General features: G+C 52.3%; 1 protein-coding gene and 2 long non-coding RNA genes across 9 annotated transcripts in view; 1 reads left to right on the forward strand and 2 right to left on the reverse strand.

Annotated features, from left to right (window-relative positions):
• Positions 1 to 21427, forward strand: part of PAX2 (paired box 2) — an 89092-nt gene that overhangs the window by 6784 nt on the left and 60881 nt on the right. For 5 of the 6 annotated variants that reach the window (XM_036222203.1, XM_036222204.1, XM_016120063.2 and 2 more), the window contains exons 2-4: positions 4035 to 4145; positions 7652 to 7820; positions 8582 to 8779. In XM_036222203.1, coding sequence (XP_036078096.1) covers positions 4035 to 4145; positions 7652 to 7820; positions 8582 to 8779 — 478 coding nt within the window. The remainder of the gene's footprint in view (positions 1 to 4034; positions 4146 to 7651; positions 7821 to 8581; positions 8780 to 21427) is intronic. The other variant, XM_016120071.2, reaches the window with a different exon arrangement.
• LOC118603791 lies at positions 395 to 3903 on the reverse strand. 2 transcript variants are annotated; one of them, XR_004951267.1, is made up of 2 exons: positions 3651 to 3903; positions 395 to 749 (listed from the first exon to the last, which is right to left on the reverse strand). It is a non-coding gene; the product is annotated as an uncharacterized LOC118603791 (long non-coding RNA). The 2 variants fall into 2 exon arrangements; XR_004951268.1 differs by having other exon boundaries at positions 3244 to 3903.
• On the reverse strand, positions 5259 to 7604 carry LOC118603790. The gene is made up of 2 exons (XR_004951266.1): positions 7468 to 7604; positions 5259 to 5807 (listed from the first exon to the last, which is right to left on the reverse strand). It is a non-coding gene; the product is annotated as an uncharacterized LOC118603790 (long non-coding RNA).

Consider the following 21427-nt stretch of genomic DNA (forward strand, 5'->3'; position numbering starts at 1 on the left):
TTCCCCTCTCCGGGGAGGAAAGCCCCGGGCCGAGGACTGGGAAACCCGAAAATGAACAGAAGGATCGCGAAAGAAGCGGGTGTAACTAGGGGCAGCGGACATAGTTTATAGGAGCCCTTTGCTTCATGTACAATTTGTCCAGAAACGCATTTGGGAGTTTGGAGTGCTAGTCGCGCTTGGATTGGCTTGGGGACCTGTGCATGTGTACGCTGTGGGAGAGGAGAGATCTCAACGGGGACCACTGCCTCCTGGACACCTACACCCTGGCAAGAGCAGGCTCCAGATAACCGGAGACCCAGGCGGGTGGCAGCTCCACTTGAGGAAAGAGACGAGGGCGGGGGCACCGGGCGCCAGGCATGCCTGGCAGAGAAGGGAGAAGAGAAGGCAAAGGAACCAAGATTCACAGGGAAGATTTATTGGGCAGATCAGATGCACAGAGGCGGCTAATGAAGCAAATCCCGAGATGGGTATCAGAGCAACTCCCCAAAAGTTTATTTGCCTTTAAATTTCCGCAGGGAGGCGGGCGCCTTGTTTGAAGTGTAAATGCCCCTAGGTTGGGGGGTGGAAGGTCCGCTTTGAAAACACCAAGAGAGAAAAGGTTCATTTAGAGGCAGACGGGAAAAGCAACGAACCCTGACAGGTCAGAGCCCGGGTTGTGTTTGGGGTTGGGTTGTTTTCTTTCTCTTTCTTTTCCTCTTTCTTCTTCCCTTTTTTCCCCCCTTTCTTGCTTTTTTCTCCTCCACCGGGCTCTATAGAAAAAGAAAAGGAAAAACAGGAAATGAAGCATCAGAGGGAGAGGCCAGTGCCTAGAGAGAAGAAATCTGTAGGCCAGCTCTTCAGCCTGGAGCCCTAGGAGAAGGCAGAGCCTTGGCTGAAAGGGTTTTAGTTCACCAGGGAACAGGGCCCTTTGACTTTCTAGACCTGGGAAGGGGTTGGAGCGAAGGGGAAGCTGCCAGGGACTGGCCTGGTGGGAGGATGAGTGTTCAGCTAGTGCAGTGCTGGAGAAACTGGGGGCAGGGGTCTGGAATCTTAGGGGCTACCTGGGAACTGAACTGTCATAGAAAGGTCTTTACTTCTCAGGAGGTACATGAGGATAGGTGTGTGCGTACAACTTCCAGAATACATTGTGTGTTAAGTCCCCTTCTTTTTACAAAAGGTGAAAATGACTCTTTGCAAATGCCTGTTGTCTGCACCCAAACATCATCATATGTGTACCATAAGGATATGTCCAGCTGGTTCTAGAAAAATCTGTGAGTCTATGTGTGGAGGGGGTTCTGCCCACAGTCTTGTTCCTCCAGTAGTCTGAACTGGAGACTCTACAAAACGTAACTTTTTAGGAAGACGGGAGGCAAAGAGCTCCTTGAGTTCTGAGCTTTCAGTAAGAACCCTTTCTCTTTGCCTCCCCCAACCCCAGTTCTGGGTTAATTACCTCCCTGAAGAAAGTCCAAGGCTATACCAGCTAATAGTACCTGAAATCCCTTTACTCCCAGGCCTGGAAGCCTTTCCCTTTGGGCTGTGCCAACTCTGTTTTCTTTTTTCACTCCCCACACGAAGTTTAGTGCGTGTTCGTGGGGTTGTGAGGCCAAAGCAAACCCGGGAGCGCCATCTGCAGGTCTCGAGAGGAAAAGACTGACCTTCGGGGCTGGACCCCGCGTCTTCAACCTCCCGCCTAAGGGAACCAGCTTGGCCGCCCAAGGAAAGTAGGGGTGGAGGCTGCGAAGGAGGGAGCGGGCGGGGGAGGATTTTTTTTTCCCTCTAAAAATTACTCTGCAGGCGAATTAAGTGGATCGGGTTCAAGAGGTTCCACGAAATAGAACAAATGGTAGGACCTCAGTAGAACCAACTCCCTAAGGAGTGGGAAACTCAGAATCTAGTCGGGTTGAGCCTGGTGCTAGCCCCGCCCAAGGAATAAGGGCACCCTGAAAACCCTAGTGCAGGAGACCCAATAGGAGGCTCCTCCTGGCTGAGCCCGGCGGGTGCGGCCTCCATCCTCGCTGCGGCCTGGGCTCCAGCCAGCGGGACAGCGGCGCGAGTCCTCTGCGCTTCCGCTGGCACCAGAGGTGTGCGGGCAGGGGCCAGAGGCGCCTGGAGTCCAGGCAACAGGAGCGCAGCGTTGGCTTCCCTGAGCCGCCCTTTCGCAGATCTAGGGAAGCGGAGAGCGGGAGTGGGGGGAGCGAAGGAGGGAGAGAGAGTTAAAACATCAGCTGAAGTGCCAAGATGATTTATGAGACGAGAGAAAATATTTCATAAAGATCTCCCGGATATTCTGTACTTAACCAGTTAGGAGACAAAGGGCTTCTCCTGCCCGATGCGTGCGAGCAGACCCCAGCGAGAGAAAGAGAGTGCGGACGAAGGCTGCGGAAGCTGGGCGGGTGGCTCCGGCAGGAGCGGGGCCCGGCCGAGCGCGCTGCGCCCCTTGCGCTAGCTCGGGATCAGCTGAGCTGGCAGCGGGCGGCGCTCAGCCTCGTTCCAAGCTTCTTCTTCCAAGCCGGGGAGAGCCACCCTTGGTCTCCGGCGTTCTCTGCCGTCAGCAACTAGCCCCCCTACATGGTCACCCTCCCCATGTCTGCCTTCCCAGCCACCCCAGGGTCCAGGAGCCAAGTCCCCGTGCTCTCCCACATTGGGTCCCACTGAGACAGGTGGGTCCTCGTCTGAGGGCTCTAGCTTGATTCTAAACCGAGAGTTCTGGGCTGCCCAGACCTTAATGGGTAAGGGGACAAGAGAAGCCATACGCGCAGTCGCGCGTGGGACAGGAGAGGATTAACTGCCAGGCACTTTGCCCCGGAATGAGATTTGGGGTTGCGTGGGTTGCGAGGTACCTCAGGAGGGAAAGGCGAAAGGGAAGGACCAGAGAGAGGAAGGAAGAACCAGGAAGGAACGGAAGGGAACTCAGAGAGGAGAGTGGGGGGCGGGGGTTAAGACTAGGGATGCGGACCCAGCCTGGGGCGGCGTCGCCCATGCAGGCACCGGCCGGTGGATGGCAGGGCTGGGTGAGTTGAGACTGCGAGCCAGGCTTCTAAGCGCGGTGCGCTCCGCGGCCTTCAGTCGTTGCCTGAATATTCATTAGACTGGCCGCTCTTTATCCTTATCTAACGTTTATCTTATCGGCGAGTTTCGTTTCTCAGTGTAGTTTTAATCCCGAGCTCCCCTTCCCTTCCCCCTGGCCGGCTCCCCTCCCTCACTCTTCCTTCTCTCGCTGCTCCCTCCTCCCTCCCTTTTCCCCCTCCCCTGCCCTCCCCTCACCGGCACCGGAGTGACAGGCGCGGGGCCCTCCTCGCCGAAGCTCGGGGCTCCGGCGCTGGCGAATCACAGAGTGGTGGAATCTATTGCCTTTGTCTGACAAGTCATCCATCTCCCAGCGCGGGGAGAGGGAGGGGGTCTGGAGGGGGCTTTGCAGCTTTTAGAGAGACACACACCGGGAGCCGAGGCTCCAGTCTCCGACCGAGTCTTCTCGTAGCCGCAACCCACCTGGGGCCAGCCCAGAGCTGCCGGCGCCGCTCGGCTCCCTCCCTCCCTCCTGGCCCTTCGGCCGAGGCGGCGTGCGCCTGCCTTTTCCGGGGGCGGGGGCCCGGCTCGCGCTCTTTCCTCCTGAAGGCGCCCGCTCGGACATCCCAAGGATTGCTACTTCTCTGCCAACTTCGCCAACTCACCGGCACTTGGTGCGACCCGGCTTCCCGCCCGGCGCCCTCGGGCCGCCCCAGCTCCTCGCCCTCTCTGACCGCCGCCTCTCCGATGACCAGGTTCCAGGGGACCTGAGAGAGCTGCCTGCCCCTCCCAGCCTCAGCCCTGGCCGCAACGGCTGCGAGCGCCATGCAACCCCAGATCCCTGCGGCCCGGCCCGCCGCCTCGGGGCCGTTCTGCTGACCGCGCAGCTCCGAGCCCCGACGGTGGGAAGTTGCGGCCGCTGCGGTTGCAAGCTCCAGCCAGCTGGGGAGGAGTCCCCGTGGGGAGCACGGCGCCCTCCGCCCCCGTGCGCCCCGCAGCAGCCGGGCGCCTGCTCACCCCCCCCACCGTCCCTCCCTTTTCTCCTCAAGTCCTGAAGTTGAGTTTGAGAGGCGACACGGCGGCGGCGGCCGCGCTGCTCCCGCTCCTCTGCCTCCCCATGGATATGCACTGCAAAGCAGACCCCTTCTCCGCGATGCACCGTGAGTACCGGCGCCCGGCTCCTGTCCCAGCTCGGGGCTCGCGATCCCAACACTGTCCCGTCCTGGCGCGGCCCTGGCCCCTGTGCTCAAGTCCCTTCTTGGAGGCCACGCTGGCTTCTCCCGTTCCCCCCTTTCGTTCTTCCTCTTTCCCTCACTTCCCAGTGTTTTTAAAGCCTACAGTTTCTCTCCTTTCTGCTCTCTGTCACCCATACTTCTCCTTCTACCTGCCTTCCTACCTTCTCTGGTGCCCATCCCCTGCCTTCCTTTCTTCCACCTTCTTCTTAAGTCAGGGATCCACAGCCCCCCACTTTCCCCACCCTGTTTCCAGTCACCCCACTCCCTGGTTACTCTCTTGCCCTGGGCTGGGGAACGAAGGAGCAGGCAGTTTTCAGGGTTCTGTGTTGTGTTGTTTTCTCTATCTTCTCTCTGTCCCCCCACCTCTCTTTGCCTCCTCCTCCCTCCCCTCAGTGCTACCTTTCTCCAACTTAGAGGGTGATTGTCCAGGAGGACATTCTGAGCATGGGCACCTTCAGTGTCAGGACAATCAGGCAGAAGAGAGTGGGGGTGGGGTGCCCCCTTCTGACCCTCAGCTCCCAGCATCTTGGTGCCCTGCAGCCCAGCCAAGGCTCCTTGTGGGCTGGTTTGAAATACTTCTCTCTTCTTTTCTTTCTTATCTCCCTTTCCTCTCCTTTCCCTTCTCTTCTCCTTGAGTTGGGAGTCTGAGATTGGCAGGATGTGGTGGTCATCTTTTCCCACCTCTCCCCAGGAGATGCTCTAAAAACAAAGAAGGGTTCCAAGGAGAAATCGAAGTCAGAGAGAGATGGAGCAGAGGAGACTTCCAGGTGGCCCCTGGGCAGAGCAAGGCTCTGCTTCTGGTTGTGGAGGCTCCTTGCCCACCTCCCAACCCCTGATAAGGATGGTTTAGCCAGAGACCTGGGCAGGGGGTAGGCAAGGAGGGGGAAATTGCAGGGATTGGGGGAGAGAACAAAAGGGAGGCAAATGCCAAAGATGGGGAGAAAGGGGAGAGAAATCAAGACAAGGGGAAGAAAATAAAAGAAATAAAACAGAAAGGATGTGACCAAAATAAAGGTGGAGATAAAAGAAATGGAAAAATAAGAGAGAATTATTTTAATGAAATTTGAATTTATCTAATTCATGTCATATGTCTTTAGCTTGGAAAACAATTCAGACTTTTTTTCAGGCTTTTAAAAAGATAAATAGATTCCAGATTTTTAAAAAATCTCCTCCTTTGTAGATTAATAATTAAGGATGATTTGTAACTTTTCACAGGGAAACTTTTTAGAGCTGACTTAGATCTGTGCTTCGGACAAGAGAGCCAAGGAGGGAGAGCTGAGTTTGTCTCTAAGCATACATTTAGCGTTACGGTGAGAACTTAAAAAAATATTCCTGGGATAAAAATATTTCTGAATAATATCTAAGCACAGGAAATCCGAGCCAGGGGCCTCGGGGTGCCGCGAGTCTCTGCGAGCAGAGGCAGAAATCCAAGCTCCTTTTCGGGGAGAGTGGAACCGGGTCCATACGCCGTCTTCGCTCAGCCCGCCGGCCTCCCGGCTCCGCTGCCTCTGCCCTCTCTCTTCTCTCTGGCCGATTCCGCGGGGGACTCGCCGAATCCCGACAGTCCACTGGGTGCCACTTTGAAACCTTAAGGGCAGCAAGGCAAGCTGAAGGTGGTTGGAGGAAGGGAGAGACCGCAGCGCGGGAGGCGGACTGGCGGGTTAGTCCGCAAGCAGCCGCAGCCAGAATCCGCGCCGGCGGCAGCGGCGCATTCCAGGCCCGACTCAGCGCCGGCTCCGGCCCCCAGCCCCGGGCTCCCACCGTGCCGCCTTCCATCCCCACCCCTTAGATTGGGTTTGAGGGGCCGGGCCTGGAGCCCGGGGAGGCTGAATTATTCATCTTTAATCTGCCGGCAGCTGCCGCCTTTTCATACCGGTAACGCGAGTTCTCCCGGGGCCTAAATTATTGATGATTGGGGTTTGGAGGGCGGGGAGGGGAAAGGAGTGGGGCTACAAGTAGGGAGACTAACGGAGATGGGGGTAAAATAAGAGGTTCCGGCCTCCCTCGGTCTCCAGATTAGAGGAGATTCGTCTGCTTTGCTCTCTGTCCCCTAAAAGGGGACGGACAGAAAAGAATTGAGCAGGACGCCGATGTCCCCGCTTTTCCCGAAAGTCGCCTGAGGCTAATAGGGCAGGGGCTGCAGGTTGCCGGCCCGGTCCGGCCCAAATCGGCCGCTAGAAGTCTCTGTGCTTGGATTGCTCAGAAACTGCAGCTGTGGATTGATGGCTCTGAGTGCAGGATTTCTAGACTACTTTAGGCTAGGGAGAATGGGGCACCAGGAAGCGCCCTCAGGTCTGGCATCCGGTAACCATATGGGGTCCGAGGTTGGAAGCCCGAGCTGCGGTCGGGTTAGAGACCCAGCGCCCTTCTCTTGGCCAGGCAAGCAAACGCCCTGGCTTCGCGGTGTTCCCGGCAGCTGCTGAGGTCTAAAAGGTCGGAGGGACGAGAGCTAGCTTCAGTTGGCTGCACAGGGTGCCCCATGAACCCTCAGCCCGCCTGGGCGACCTGCACCAGGCGACCTGGGCGAGGCGGTGGACCCCGAGCCTGGCGCAGCGCGGCAGGTTGGCGAGCCTGAGCAGCCTGCCTTCTCCGGCTGCTGCCGGCGTCGCGCTGCTCAGCGCTGCCTCCCGGTCTCTAGACTCCGGATCCTTGACTCTTCAGCCTTCCCTCCTGCACCTGGCTTTCTTTGAACTTTAGACACTAGGGAGATAAGGAGGAAATATGGACCCCGAAATATCTGAAGATAGAAAACATAAAAAAAAGGAAAACTCGATCAAAAAAATGGAACAAAACAAAAACACAGGGAAAGAGGTGAGAAGACTCCAATCCGATTAAAAATAAATACGAGGAAGAAAGTTGGGAGCTAAAGGGGGGGTGTCATGGACTCAGGGATATCCCTCTCTGTGCTCAGAGCCCTTGTGTGCAGAGTCATTTAGACCCAGACCCCCCAAAATCACTCGCCTCCAAACGGCGCCCAGCACGCACTGACGACTCCCTCTAGCGTGCGGCTCAGGCGGGATCCCGCTCCGCGCAGGTTCCGTCCTCTGCCTGGCCCTTCCTTTCAGCACCTACATTCTTCCCCGCAGGCATTAATTTCTCCTTTGCTGTTTTTTCCCCTTCTCCTCTCTGTTCTCTTGCCCTGCGCCTCCATTCCTTCCCTTACTTTATCCTTTGCCCAGCACTGGTCTCACAGCCTCGTTATTTCCCAGCCCTGCGCCCAGCGTTTGCCCTTCTTCATCATCTCTACCTGCCGCGGCTTCCAATCCCCAGTCCTCCGCGCTGTGGTCTGAGGGCCACCGTTCTCCCGCGACTCCGGGAACATGCCCCTCCACCCTGCCTGCTCCCTTCGCAAGTCCTGGGCCGCGGACCTTGACTAATGGCTGGTCCCTGCTGTGTGTGGGGTGTTGTGTTTTTTTCTTGTCTCTCCCCAGCAGGGCACGGGGGTGTGAACCAGCTCGGGGGTGTGTTTGTGAACGGCCGGCCCCTGCCCGATGTGGTGAGGCAGCGCATCGTGGAGCTGGCCCACCAGGGTGTGAGGCCCTGCGACATCTCCCGGCAGCTACGGGTCAGCCACGGCTGCGTCAGCAAAATCCTGGGCAGGTGAGGGCCTCGGAGCTGCCCTTGGGAGACGCTCTGCCTCCTTCCCCTGCCGGCCCTGGGTCCCGAGGACTTGGCTAAAAGTCGAGGACGCCAGCGGGAAAGGGAGATGCCAGACTCCGGGATATCTGGAGAGCTGCTCCTTTTGGAGAGGGTGCTCAGGTGGTGGCTGCCGCCTTAGGAGTGAGGGTGGAGCAGGGTCATCCAGTGCCTACCGGACCCCGAGGGGAGGCAGCCTGATTCTCGACTTCAGAAAAGGAGGAACGCCTCTTCTAGCAGAATTAATTCGGACTGGGGGATTGGAAGAATAGAATGAGGAGCAAAAACGGGTCCCCAAGAGGAGAAAAATCAGGATTGGGGAGGCAGAAGGAGCGTCTTCGTTCCTACCAGGAATCTGCGCTCAGTGGGAAAGGGCTGGAGGTGGTGCCTCAGTCCTGGTTAGCCTAGAGGCCTGAAAACGCGGTTCCTCCTGTTCTTAAATGAAAGGTCAGGCTTTCAACTCCTAGGGGCGCCTATTCCGACTGGCGTGCTCGGCAGCCCCTGGCATAGCTGCCTCCCTGGAGGGAGTGCCCTCCTTGTCCTCCCCCTCATGCTCCGCTGGGTCCGTCGTCCTAGCCAAGCGTACTCTGGAAGCCAGCTCAGCCACGCTGGACCTGTTCCTTCCCGCGTGGTTGCCTCGGCGGCTCCAGAGCCTGCATCTCCCCTGTCCCTGCCACCGCTGCTTCTCTGCTTCTCGCTGACTCCGCCGGCCTTCCCCGGCGCAGGTACTACGAGACTGGCAGCATCAAGCCGGGAGTGATTGGCGGCTCCAAGCCCAAAGTAGCGACGCCCAAAGTGGTGGACAAGATTGCTGAATACAAGCGACAGAACCCAACTATGTTCGCCTGGGAGATCCGGGACCGGCTCCTGGCTGAGGGCATCTGTGACAATGACACAGTGCCCAGCGTCTCTTCCATCAACAGGTGAGCAAGGCACCCTGGGCTTTCAGGACAGGATCCCAGCTCCCAGCTCCTGTCCACTAGGGCACCACAGCATGTTATCTTGAGATCCTGGTTCTTTCTCCAGCCTCTGTCCTTCCTCCCCATTCCCAGGCCCAAAGTCTTTTGGGCAGGGTTAGGGGACCTGGGAGACAGATAGACAGGCAGACAGGGCTGTCTCCAACTTAGGGCTAGGTATTCCCTGCCAGGCTTCTCCCGCCGGCATCCTGGAAATGAATCCAAGTGTTTGTGGTAATTAAGACTCCAAGATTACACACCTCCGTATCTAGAGACAATCACAGCCCACAGCCGAAGCCTTTAAAATGACCAGTGTCTATTCATCGCATCCAAACAGACTTCCTTTTCTAAAGGCATGCTCCCTTCCCCAGGGGCAGCCGCCTGTCCTGGCTCGCCCACCCTCCCTGCCAACTCTCACAAAGCTTGCCTCCCTGGAGCCCAAGCCTTGCTAACCAGCTTTGCACAAATTTCCGGCCTACAAGCAGGAGTATCCAGGCCTGCAGAGCAAATGCCAACCACCAGCCAGCAATTGGCAGGGACTAGAGGAGCTAGACAAGGAGAGAGATGCCAGGCAGTGAGGGAGAACTCTGAATTCTGAGGCTGAACCTTGGGAGATGCCTCTACCCATATGGGGTGCCTATGTCCAGGCCTAAGTGTGCACCAATGACAGGCTCAGGCACAGGCTGAGGATGAGGATGACACAGGCTGGAGTCAGTTTGAAGTACCATAGCAGGAGATAGTCTCCCAACTTCTGAGCACTCTAGCGTGCCTCCTGAGAGAACACACGTATACACTCCGTGTATGTACACCCGACCAGTGTGCAAATGTGTCTATCTGTGGTACGGACAGCACACATAAGCAGCAGTTGGATGCAGGAACCCCGGATAGGTCCAACATCATAGAACTGTAAAACCTGACATCGATAGAGACCCTGTACAAGTTCCAGATAACCTTGGCCAGCCTTTCAACCCCTGCCCCCCATTTTAAGGCAAATCCCCAAATGAGATGAGGATTAACAGTTTCATACCCTGTTATTCTTTGCACACTTCATAGGCTTATTATCAGGACAACTAATAATTCAGATGGTGCCTTTTTCTGAAATTGGCATCACGTATCAAGGCTTTTTTTTTTTTAATACTTTGCAAATGATATGGAATTATCCCAAATCATCCTGAAAACAGCAGGTAAAATTAGCTGGTAGAATGTACCTTGGCTAAAGAAGATTCCCTCTGCCACACTCATGCTGTAACGTACTGCGAGGCGACCCCAGAAATTATCCCTATGTGTGCCATCTGTATTAAAATGGTTATTCAGTTATGAACAGGGTAACATAATACTGATCAGCTAATTATACACCCTCCGAAAACCCTCCAGCTCCCTGGGCCTGGCTCAGCTAGGTATTGAAAGCATAGCAGTTTGACATTCAGACACCTTCCAAAAGAGCTGGAGAAAGATACTGGGTGTTTTGGGAGAGGAATGAGAATTTTGCATTTAAAAGCCAGAGGGGGACACTGGGGAAGCTTTGGGGGCCGGGGCAAGCATGGTGGTTAAAGAAGGAAAGGGGACAAAACATGGTTTTCTGAGCCTCCAGGAGATTTAGCTTCTTGGCTGGCTGCTGGTGCTTGGGAGTGATTTAGAACTGAGGTCTTGGGAGAGCAGCCCTCCTGAGGAGCAGTGGTGCTGAGACTAGGTGCTGGTGTTCTGGAGAACATTCGCGAGAAATCCTGTCGTCGGTGATAGGATTTGCTTTGGAGGAACCCAAGACATGTATGGTTACGGCATTTTGCTTCTCTTGATGGGTGGATGATCAGAGCAATCAAGGCAGGTCCATGGTGGCAGCGCCCCTTGTCCAGCCCCCTGTCTAGCACTCTGTGCCCCTCTCCTCCTAATATCTACCCCTCACTGGCTGAAATGGTTTTAAAAGCTGGCTTAGCTAAAAGTTTGGGGATACTCTCATCTGGAAAAGCTATGAAGAACAGGGGACAGGTGACCCTAGGATCAAGCTCCAGAGGCTTTCAGGTGTTTCTATCAGAATTGGGAAAAAGTAGAGACGTGAGTCTTGGGTGGAATGAGAGTAGGAGAAAGAACAGCCTCAGCTTGACAGCTCTGACAGCTACAGAATCTGCTCAGCATGGATCCCTCTCACCTGAGGGGCATAGAGACTTCCTTTGGGTGTGGAAAAATAGCCATCTGTGGGCAGGTATTGCTGTAGATGGAGAGGGAGTGGGAAGAGCGGAAGGGGGAAGCCACTGACAGCACGGGCAGACAGCCCTGGGTCCATAGTTAGATTTCCCAGTGGTTTGCTTTGTCAACCGTCAGAGTATTCCCAATTTTGTTTTGGGACAGGATCCTACCATGGTTCATATTTGGGAAAGAGTTCTGAGGGCTTCCCAGTGTGCCGCTGAGTCAGGGCTGGAGGCATGCATCTGGGCTCCATGCCCTCAGCTTCATCCCTGTAGCTGCTTTTCTGTGAGTGGGGAAGGGTTTTGTGAGATGTGTTGTTTCATCTTAAAGCCTGATAAAGTAGGTGTTTCTGCTGGTGGTGTTAGGAAGCTTGTGAATTCTCACTCGCTGTGGGAAGTGTCTAAAGATTTTCCCCAGTGCAGAAAGTGTGGTGCACTGGGGAGTGGGCAGTTCTCGAGTTGAGAACTTTACTGTCGGTGAGGTGCCCTCATATGTTGGGTACTTTATAACCCTCATGAGTAAGGGTGTGCTTGTGCTGGTGGTTGGCAAGAAAGGAAGTCTATACAGGCTCACTCACCTGAGCCAAATCATGAGGTTTTTCATCTTCTCTTCAAAATAGATGCTGTTGCCACACTTAAAATATGCTGTTATAGTTATAAACTAAATTGCTTTCCATGCTTTAAAAATGATTTTGGCTTTCTCTGATGCTGTCATAATAAGGGTTTGGACAGCCAACCTACATTCTCCATTGGCAAATCTTCATAGAAATACCTCTCTGAGCCAACAGAGTAGGTCAGGGAGGCCTCCCACCTCAGCCTCACTCCCTAGAGACCACTGTCAAAAATCCAGAGGGTTGACTGGATTGCATAACATGTGGAATTTGTCTGAATCATTCTCAAAATTGGGTGACTGATAACTGAGCATGGAGTTGACAGTTCTTCACCATGTACTCTGCCTTTGTAGAGGGCAGGTGCTTATAAACAGGTGACTTGAAATTGAAACCCGGTGTGGGAAATGGCCTGCAGGGGGAAGAGATGGAGGGAGATCTCTGCTACTGAAAGAGGAAAAGTCACCTAGTTACATCCCAGAGCAATTGACTAAGCAGGAAGGATTTTCCTGATTATATGCCAAAGTCTTCTGGTTTGGCTGTTGCTCTGGACATAGAATAGAGAGGCTTTGAAAGAACAGGCACAAACTCCAGATAGATTTTGGAGTTACTGAAGATCCCTTCAGGGTACTCTCTGGGAATGAGCTGACGAGAAGGCCATCACTCTTAACTTTTTCATCCTGCCCTATGCTCTTTGGGATCAGGGCACTCCTTGCCTCAGATCTTCGGAGTGGACTCTTCCAAAGTCCATTTCTCCCTGATCACCTGCTACCTACAGTCTCTCTTAGCCTATTTGGCTCTAAGTGAGCACATTAATTCTCCAAGAAGGGGCAGCACTGGCTTCAAGAAGGCTACAGCCCCAGTGTTGTTAAAGAATTTATTCACAAATCTTCATCAGAGCTCTGGCAGTGAGATGACAGTGGTCTACCAGCTGTTCACTCAAAGACCTTTCCAAATAAGCTGGGAGCCACTCAGTCTAGCCAAGGAAATGCTGAGGACATGTTTAGGGCTGGGGTCTGTGTCTTCCTTTTTGAACCTCAGGTTCTAGAACATTGCTGGTTTGACTCTTGGACCTGGTGTGACACAAAGCCGGGCCAGAGGGGCAGCATTTTCTGCCACATCTCTATGTCCCTGCGGCTGTTTTGTGGTCAGGGCTGTTGGTCTCATGGCAAAGAGCCAAGGCAAGTTGATGCACCAAGAAGACTTCTTCCCACAGAGGAATGTGAGAAATAAGGACAGAGACTTTGCCTTCTGTGGCCCCAGGCCTACAAAACTGGACCACAGATAGCAAACATAGGTGGCATTATCTGTCTGAGCTTTGCTTACTTGTCCCTCCCCAGGGAGGGTCTCCTGGTGCTGAAGTCACCCATCATTAGAATAACATGTGAAGGAGGCATGCCAGTTGATCTTACTTCTTAAAATAAGAAATTGAGTTGTCCTCCTGAAAAGCCATTTTTGTTCCCTTGATTATTTTTGACTTGTTGGCCAGCAGTCATATTGGTCTGTTTCTCTGTTGATTGGCTCCGAGTGGGCGTTCAGGCCACAAAATGGCTTTCAGGTGAGAGCAATGGCTGGTTGCCCTGAGTTCTTACCTCAACTGGCAACTATTGGGAAGAGACAGACAGGAGGGGTTGTCCCTCATGAAAGCTCCAGGTGGTTTTTGGAGGCTTATGCAAAGAAGAAAAGAGAGGGAAACCCTTAAACAAACAAACAAACAAATAAATGGTGTCTCAACTATTCTGAGAACTCAATAAAACAATCACATCAAAATGAAGAGGCATAAATCTTGTGTCTGCACAGGTAACCCACTCAATTGCTTTTATTATTGCTCAAGCTGCCTCCATTTATTACCATCCATAGCCTGGGCCAAGGAGGTTGCGTGGAGGGTGGTCTCCAGTGCAATCCTACACCCTGAGAGGCAACAATCAGCCCATACAGCCAGGGATTTCGATGGGAGCTCGGGAAAGGCCCATCTGTCTGCATGAAAACCAATCAATAACTCTGTAACCAGAGCCCTTGTCACAGGGAAATGGACAACACAACAGTTCAATACAGGGGCCACAAGGGGAATTAGCCAAGTGGAGATGGGGCCAGGCAGGAGCAGCCCCTAGAGAAGGGAAAAGGGGTGCCTGGAGAAGGGAGTATCGGAGAGGGAGTGGGGTATGGCAGGGGAGGGCGGTAGCTCTGTGAGCATATTGGCACAAGGGGAGAATTATTGTGTAAAGGAGATCCAGGATATGAAAGGCGCAGTTAGAAGTTGGGGTGGGAGGGAATGGTTGGGAAATGAACTTGTTCTGGTACCAATGGGATCGTGTGGCTGTTTCTGTGACGGTACGTGCTCGTGGACTAGAATATTACAGCTTCTAGAGAAAGACTAGTGATAGTAGTAACTGGTGCAGACGGTGAATCAACCCCGCCCCCAAGAGCCTGCATTCTGAAGAGTGGGCTCCTTATGAGCTCACATGGGATAGGGGTCCTGCTTCCCAGTCTTCTCAGTAGGAACACCTTAAGCCAGGGGCTCTACTATCTGCTCCCAGCTTCCTAGATCCTAAGCTCTAGCTACTCTGCAACTATGTCTTGTAATGCTCAGGTCTGTCCTTAGCCCCTCCAGCAACCTGGAGTTGGAAGTTGGAGTTCTTGCAGTAAAAGAAAACTGTGTATACTGGAAAGAATTTTTTTTTCACTTCCTGTTCTTTAAAGTAGCGGTCCCCAGCCTTTTTGGCACCAGGGACCGGTGCTCCTATGAGAATATAATGTCCAAGGATCTGAGATGGAGCTGAGGCGGTGATGCTAGTGTGCAGGAGTTGCTGCAAATACTGATGAACTTCACTCTGCCTGCTGCTCACCTGCTGTGTGGCCCAGTTCCTAACAGTCCACGGACTGGTAGTGGTCCACGGCCCAGGGATAGGGATCCCTGCTTTAAAAGAATGCAGTAAAGGCTGCTAACCTGGCCTGCCAATCCCCTGAATTACTACTGTTTCTTCTTATACATCTTCTTCCGCCCCCCCCACCACCCCCCCCACTTAAGCCAGGTGTCCAGAGTTTAGATTCTTGCAGGAGAAGCAGTTACAGGTACAGCTATAACCAGTGCAGCTCATGCAGCCATGTGGATGAGTCTAAAGAAAAGAGAAGGCCCCCTGACAGATCTGAGGAGTGGGAAACAGTGTCTCATAACCAATGCCCAAGTAACAAGTGAAATATTAAAGAGATAGGGAATAATTCACCTTGGGTTTATCTGTTTACCACTCAACTAACTGCTGGGTTGAGATATTTTCCTTCTGTTGAACAGATTATTTGTTTTGGTGCTATAAAGGTTCAGCCTGAATATATTCATGATGGTTTCTAGGCATAGAGTTTGATATCTTTGGGGTGTGTACGCATGTGTGTGCATGCACACATGTGCATGCTCACACACATACATGCGCGCACACACCAACCTGTATCTGCTCGTTGGTGAAAGGTTTCTGAGGCCAAGAGGCAGAAAGGAAGGCCCACAGAACGTGACCTGCAGTCACAGACAAAGGTTGGATACTTTGTCCTTGGGCTCATCAGGTCATTCAGTGAGGCAGCCATTGGACCATTGGGCAATTACAGGGCTGGGCCAGAGATTCGTTTTAGAATTTGGGCAAAGTAGGGCCAAAATTTCCTTTTTTTTTTTTTCCCACTGTAACACTCCATAGTCCAGTTAGCCCCAAATTAGAGGGACGTCGCTATAGTAATGCCACTTTTGTGTTGGGAAGTGATGTGATGAACTGGCCATTTTCACTTCAAAACTTGAGTCCCAGCCCAGGTGGGTCTTCTTCCTGCAGAGTTGTGGTGCCGTGACTCGCCAAGGGGTGCAGGTTCCTGCAGCAGCAAGCATGATAGAAGCACTGGGGCAGTCATTGGCAGAACTCTTCGAAGGGCCAGGCCCCAGTTCCAGCCTCCAAATCCGTCCCCAATAGTCCTGGTGCCAGGCAAATAAGGAAGAAACTATGTGAGAGAAACATAGCTGGAACTGGAGAAGGCTTGGCAACCAGGCGGGGCATGATGGCAGACACAGGGGCCTGCTGGGGAGGGCTGGGCAGAGCTGGGCATAGAGGATGCACTGGGGGTGTGGGAAACAGGAGGAGAATGACCTGGCACTGGAGAAGAAAGAGCAAGGCCCTATGTAGATCTGGGAACTCTCAGGGAAGAGAGGAAGCTGTGTATGAGGGAGGTCGGGAGACGGGAGAAGGCATAGAGCCAGGTTTTTCTTGTAGTTCATCCTCAATAACCACAAAAATAACTGGGCGTTTTTGGTTTTTGAGAGATAATATGGTAAGAAGATATATTGTGTGTGTGTGTGTGTGCGTGCGCACACACACACACACAAGAGAGAAATGGAGAATATGGTAAGAAGATATATTTTGTGGGGGGTTTTGTGTGTGTGTGTGTGTGTGCACACAAGAGAGAAACGGAGTCCTTGGAATTCTAGAGAGGTTAGGTTTATCGTAGGAATGTGGGGGAGGAAAGTGCCCCGAAGTCCAGACCGGTGAGATATGTGTGAGTGAGGGGCAGCAATGGAAATGCCTTGTGCGGCTGGAGGGGTCACTAACACGAATGCCTCCAGGGGACACTCAACAGGGAAGGTCAGTGGGAGTGGGTACAGGAGTTGAGACAGAGGTGGTGAAAACTGGACAAACAGGAGCTGGAGTGAGCGGGCCCGACCTAGAGGCAGTAAGATTTGTTTTTTAAAAAAAGTCTGCTGGCCAAATAAAATACATTTTCAGGCCTGATTGAGTTCATGGGCCAGCAATATGCAGCCCCTGGTCTATGTAACTGGACATAACTTACCCTCCTGCTTCAGACCGGACAGCAACCTCAGCGCAGCTGCAGGGGAGCATGACATTTCCTGAGCCCCTCAGTCCAGACGCCCTTGAGTAAGAGAAGTGGGGGAGACTGTACTTTCTCTAGCTAGGGGAGGAGAGGGTGAAATGTCAGTGGAAAGGAGAGGACAAGAGGAAGAGCAAGGATTAGAAGAGTGAGGACGGAGGCAACCACGCTGAGAGGGAAATGACAGAGGTCTCGGAGCTAGCTCAGCCTGGACGCGTGTGTTTGGGAATGGAGCATATCAGAGTGCAGAACAGGGAACAACAGAGGCTTGTAAAGGGGAATTGGATCTGCGTATCTGAGCCAAGGACCTTTGGTAGCCCTGCAAGGTCTTGGAGGTGGTTGGAGCAAGCTAGAGCTCCGGGCAGTTGGTAGACCAGGCTGAAAGGGATTGAGAGGGCTCAAAGTTAGCAAAGGAGAAAAGAAAAGGCCACCCAGGGTAGAAAGAGGTGGTGGAGCAAAGGACACGGCATGGGGTTGGGGGGACAGAGTCGTAGGACCTGGAGCTCGCAGACGCCTGTACCGGGCAGCACACCGCAAGGCAGGCAGGCAGTGGCTATGGGACTGCAGTGGTACAGTTACTCCAGCCTGATCCCTGGCAGAAGGGGTGGTGGGAGCCAGGCCAAGAGGAAAGGAAGTCCCTGCTTCTTGCATGTTCCAGATCAGAGCGCCCTCCACCAGAGAGCCTCTGGCCACTTTGCTCTGACTTCCTCCTCTGCCTGCCTTCGGGCCTGCCCAAGCGTCTCTGCAGTGAGCTCCCACTGCAGCCATCCAGGAACAGAGGAAGCCAGAGGACGTGACTGACAGGTTCTGGCAAGAGGAGAAAGGCTGTGAGACAGGGCAGCAGGCTGGAAGAGGAAGTAGACCACCTCATAGGCACAGTAAGGTCAATAAATCAGAGAGAGGAAGGACTGAGAGGACTGGGAGAGAAGGGAGGAGGGCAGGAAAGGGGATCAACAGTGGCCTCAGAGCTTGAGCAAATGGGATTGAGCATTGGGGGCAGGCTCTCCTGGTCCTTATGCTCCCTCTTGGTCTCAGGGTCTTTATTGGGCTAATGAAGGAAGCTGAAGGAAACCAGGAACCTTGTGGGTGGGATTCAGCCTGGTAGGCCACAGAGATGGTCAGGGAGGAGGCCCTCATTCTGCCCCTATCCTGTGACTTTTCATCCTGATTCTATAGGGCAAGATGGTACCTGCCTTGTGTGTTGTACGAAGTGAAGTTGGCGATTATGTGTTGGGGGCCTCTGTGTGGCTCTGTTTTGGAGTGGGTGGGCTTGTGGTATCTAGCTGAGCCTGACATTTGTGCCCTGGGAAGCTGTCTAAATGGCTCTGGAATTCCAGGGAGCTCTTAAAAGGAGTCAGTCCTGTCAAACAAGGAGCTGGTTGGTTCACTATTTAGAGGGCTTCTGGCTGAAGGGATTGTTTGGTCCTAGAATGAAAGTGTCTGCCATCACCTGAATGGCTCGCCCATTTGGGGTGTTAGCAAATGTAATCTGGAGAGCACTGGGTTGAATGAACTGTAGATGTCCTGCTGGTTTAATGAGTGGGGTCCTGTCAAGTACACAGAACCTCCTGACACATGTAGTTTGTGTGTATATACATGTGCATTTGCTGTGCTAGAGGCAAGGGCGTAGAGTGGTGTGTGATGCCAGGGTGGCGATTGTGTGTAACACACTGCTAGGGAAACTGGTAATAGCTGCTTGGTTTGTGTCTGCTGAAGTCTTCAAAGGGAGTGCGCATTTAGGAAGGGACATAGACCGAACTATTTATCTCCTTTTATCATCTGCAGAGAGGATATCCTGCTCCCATCCCTTACCCTTTCCTTCTCTCCTCCTCTTCCTCATCATCATCACTCAGGTTAGCTGGTTTGGGTTAGGAGGCCAATCTCAGTAGACTCTAATTGAAGACTGAAGAGAATTTGATAAGATAAGGAAGGCCATCGTTCCTCTGGGGACTGATAGAGGTTTCATGTTCCCCCACTCTACTCTGCTTCCCTAAGGAGCTGACACCCGGGCAGGCAGCCTTCCCACTAACTGTGACTGTCTGGCCTCTGGGAGAGAAAAGGAGGTATTCCCCAGGGTCGAGGTTTGGGTTGCTTTCTTAGTCACCATGAGCCTGGGAGGGACAATCTAACAGAGCCCTGGACAAGAGACGGAAAAGAGTAAAGACAGATGTCTGGAGACAGGAAAGAAGTGAGGGCCAGATGAGGCTGCCACCAACTGGCCCCAGCTAAAGCCACCTTTTTGGCCACAGAAATGCACTGGGTGTGTGCATTAGGAAGAGGGTCTCTTTTATTAGGAAAGAGGCTCTGAAGCCTTTTAGCTTATCTGCTGAGCTGAGCACTCAGCTGTTTGCAGAGGATATAGCTCTGGTTCAAGTTCGGCTCCTTCTAGAAACAGTGTTCACCTCACCCTTATGCCCCCTGCCCTTGCACCCCAGCACATGCACATACGCCTCTTCCCCAACCCTTACTTCCCTTGAACTTGACTCTGAGGACCACCTAATTTCTGGCCTCAGGGAGACAGCCTGAGGGGCAGTGTAGGCTCCTTAGGAGATGACTTCTCAGAGTGGGTGTGAAAAAAAGTTGAGAGAAATTCATTTCATGGCCAATGGCTGCTTAGAAAAGATATTCCAGCATCCGAATGTGATAAATGTTAACTGAGCATTAATCGCATTAAAGAGGGCCCTATAAACTTTTCATTTCTAATTAAATTCATCCAGTGATGCTGCCCAAGCGAGTACTCTGGGCCTTTGTTTATGTGGAAAATTAAAATGCAAATACAATGGGATTTATTTCCAGGAGTGGAGTGATAGGCTAGCCCCTCTGGCTACTGGTCTCCAGGCCTGTCAGGCCTGGACAGCAGGTGCTGTCCCTCTTGGGACACATTCTGGTGTGAAGGGAGAGGCCAGAGTTCAAGGTCAAATGGAGTGAGAAATGAGAAGGTGTGGAAAGAACTGAAGAGGAGGACAAAAGGCAATAGATGACCGGGAAATATAGGGAGGCATTGTCTTGTTTTCCTACCCTCCAACTCGCACTTCTAGGAGAAGAAATCCCCCAAAACCCTGCTTGTAAATAATGTCATTACGGCTTCCTCTGCAGCTCCAGGGTGAAGGATATGTGTGGGAGAAAGATTTTGGTAGAAGTAGCCCTGCCGGGCATATGGGGGCCTGCTCTTAAAAGAACTGAGTGGTCATCAGCAGGGAGGGCCCAGGGCCTGCATTTATCTCCGGCAGTTTGAGGGTCGGCTGCCGTCCACATCATGGTTTCACTGGGCTCTTCCTGCTAGTGCCAAGTGGCATTGACACAGGGCAGTGGAGCGTAGTGGCACACACTGAGGACGCTGTGCATGCACGCCCACACGCACACAGCCTTCTCGCACGTAGGGAGAGCCAATCTCTCATAAGAATAAACAAATGTCCCTTGCAAGGAGTCCTTTAGTGCCATGATTCCTTTGATAAAAACGATAACCCTAAGCACTATTGAATGGAACGACCTAAATTTCCTATTTACTAAAACATAAATTAAGTCGAGAAAACCTGGGTAAGAAAAATCATTTGGGTGTATCAGTAGAGATACTGAAAGAGTAGTATGCCGCCGTATGGATGAGGAATTGTAAATAGTATTAAAAAGTGGAGAGGGAAAGAAAATGGAAGTAGGAGAGATGATAAAAGGCAGCACACTAAATTACAAATAGTACATATACAAAGGCTTGTATATGTACTAAACCAGATTTACGCCAAGCTTTGCAAAATCTACAGCCTTGACTGTCGATACATAGGGATACTAAGTGTGCAGGCATGAAGGTGTCCAGGGAGTGAATGAGGCCGTGACAGTGTGAAGAGGGTGGATTAGCCACAACGTGGGCCCTCTGTGCCAGACACTGATCCATCAGCTCCGTCCTGCAGAGATCCGATTGGGTCTGGTTCTGTAGATCGTCAAGGATACAGACTTAAGGTTTCTAAAGGTCTTTAAGCACATGAGTCTCTTGTGAGCTGGATCCCTGTTCTAATGGATCTCCAAGGCAGCAACCCATTCCCAGAATGGAGTCTGCTTGACTAGCTTTGTTGAATAGCTGCTGACCCTGTCCTCTTTAGTCTGTTTTGTTCTCGGTTATTCTTTTTCTCTGTAGTATTCACTTATGTCTTGTGGAAATCCATGAGCACTTGCTGACAAACAGGTTAATGATAGTGGCAACTCCCAAACATCTGGACGAAAACCAAAACCTTTAGTTAATCATCTATAGCAGTTGTCAATATGATGCCAAGTATTCGGTGATTTAGAGACGTAATTGATTGAATTTCTTAGTTTTTATCCAGGCACATCATCAACACTCGTTTTCATTTCACTTGTGTTTCATTTCATAGGGAAACACCTGTTTTCGGAGGAAAATATTCTAGGAGAAAAAAGTGTTGTGGTTAGAAAGCATCTTTGATGCGTTCGAGTCTCATTTCTGATTTGAAGGGAGGCTGAGCTTGGCCTGAAAGTCTAGTGGAGAGCTGGGCCTTAGAGCATTTCGTATTTGAAAAGGCACAGCTGATGGACACTTTCCCCTGCAAGTTGGTTTGGAGGGCAAATAATTTTTGCCAAATTAGCTTAAGCTGTCTGTTAGGCCTGGCTTCCATAGAAAAATCCACTTTGCCATCTTGAAGGAGAATATTGTGGGTTTTAGTAGATACGGTCTTTCATTCACTTATTCTTTTATTCATCCATTCAGAAAACCTTTGCTAAATACCCACTATGTGCCAGGCAAGTCACATAAACCTATGTGGCATAGGAAATGTAAGAAAGTGGGCTTTGAGGAGAGATCGCCAGAATTTAAATCTAGCTCCCCCACTCACTATCTGTGTGGTTAAAGGTAAATCTCATACTGACTCTGGACCTCAGTTTCCTCACTCATCTATAGCTCTCTCATAGGTTCTTGTATGAGTTAGTCTACATTAACCTGCTTAGAATTGCCCCTGGCAGGTATCAAG

Source organism: Rousettus aegyptiacus, unplaced genomic scaffold, assembly GCF_014176215.1.
Source record: "Rousettus aegyptiacus isolate mRouAeg1 unplaced genomic scaffold, mRouAeg1.p scaffold_m13_p_6, whole genome shotgun sequence".
Classification (NCBI taxonomy): domain Eukaryota; kingdom Metazoa; phylum Chordata; class Mammalia; order Chiroptera; family Pteropodidae; genus Rousettus; species Rousettus aegyptiacus.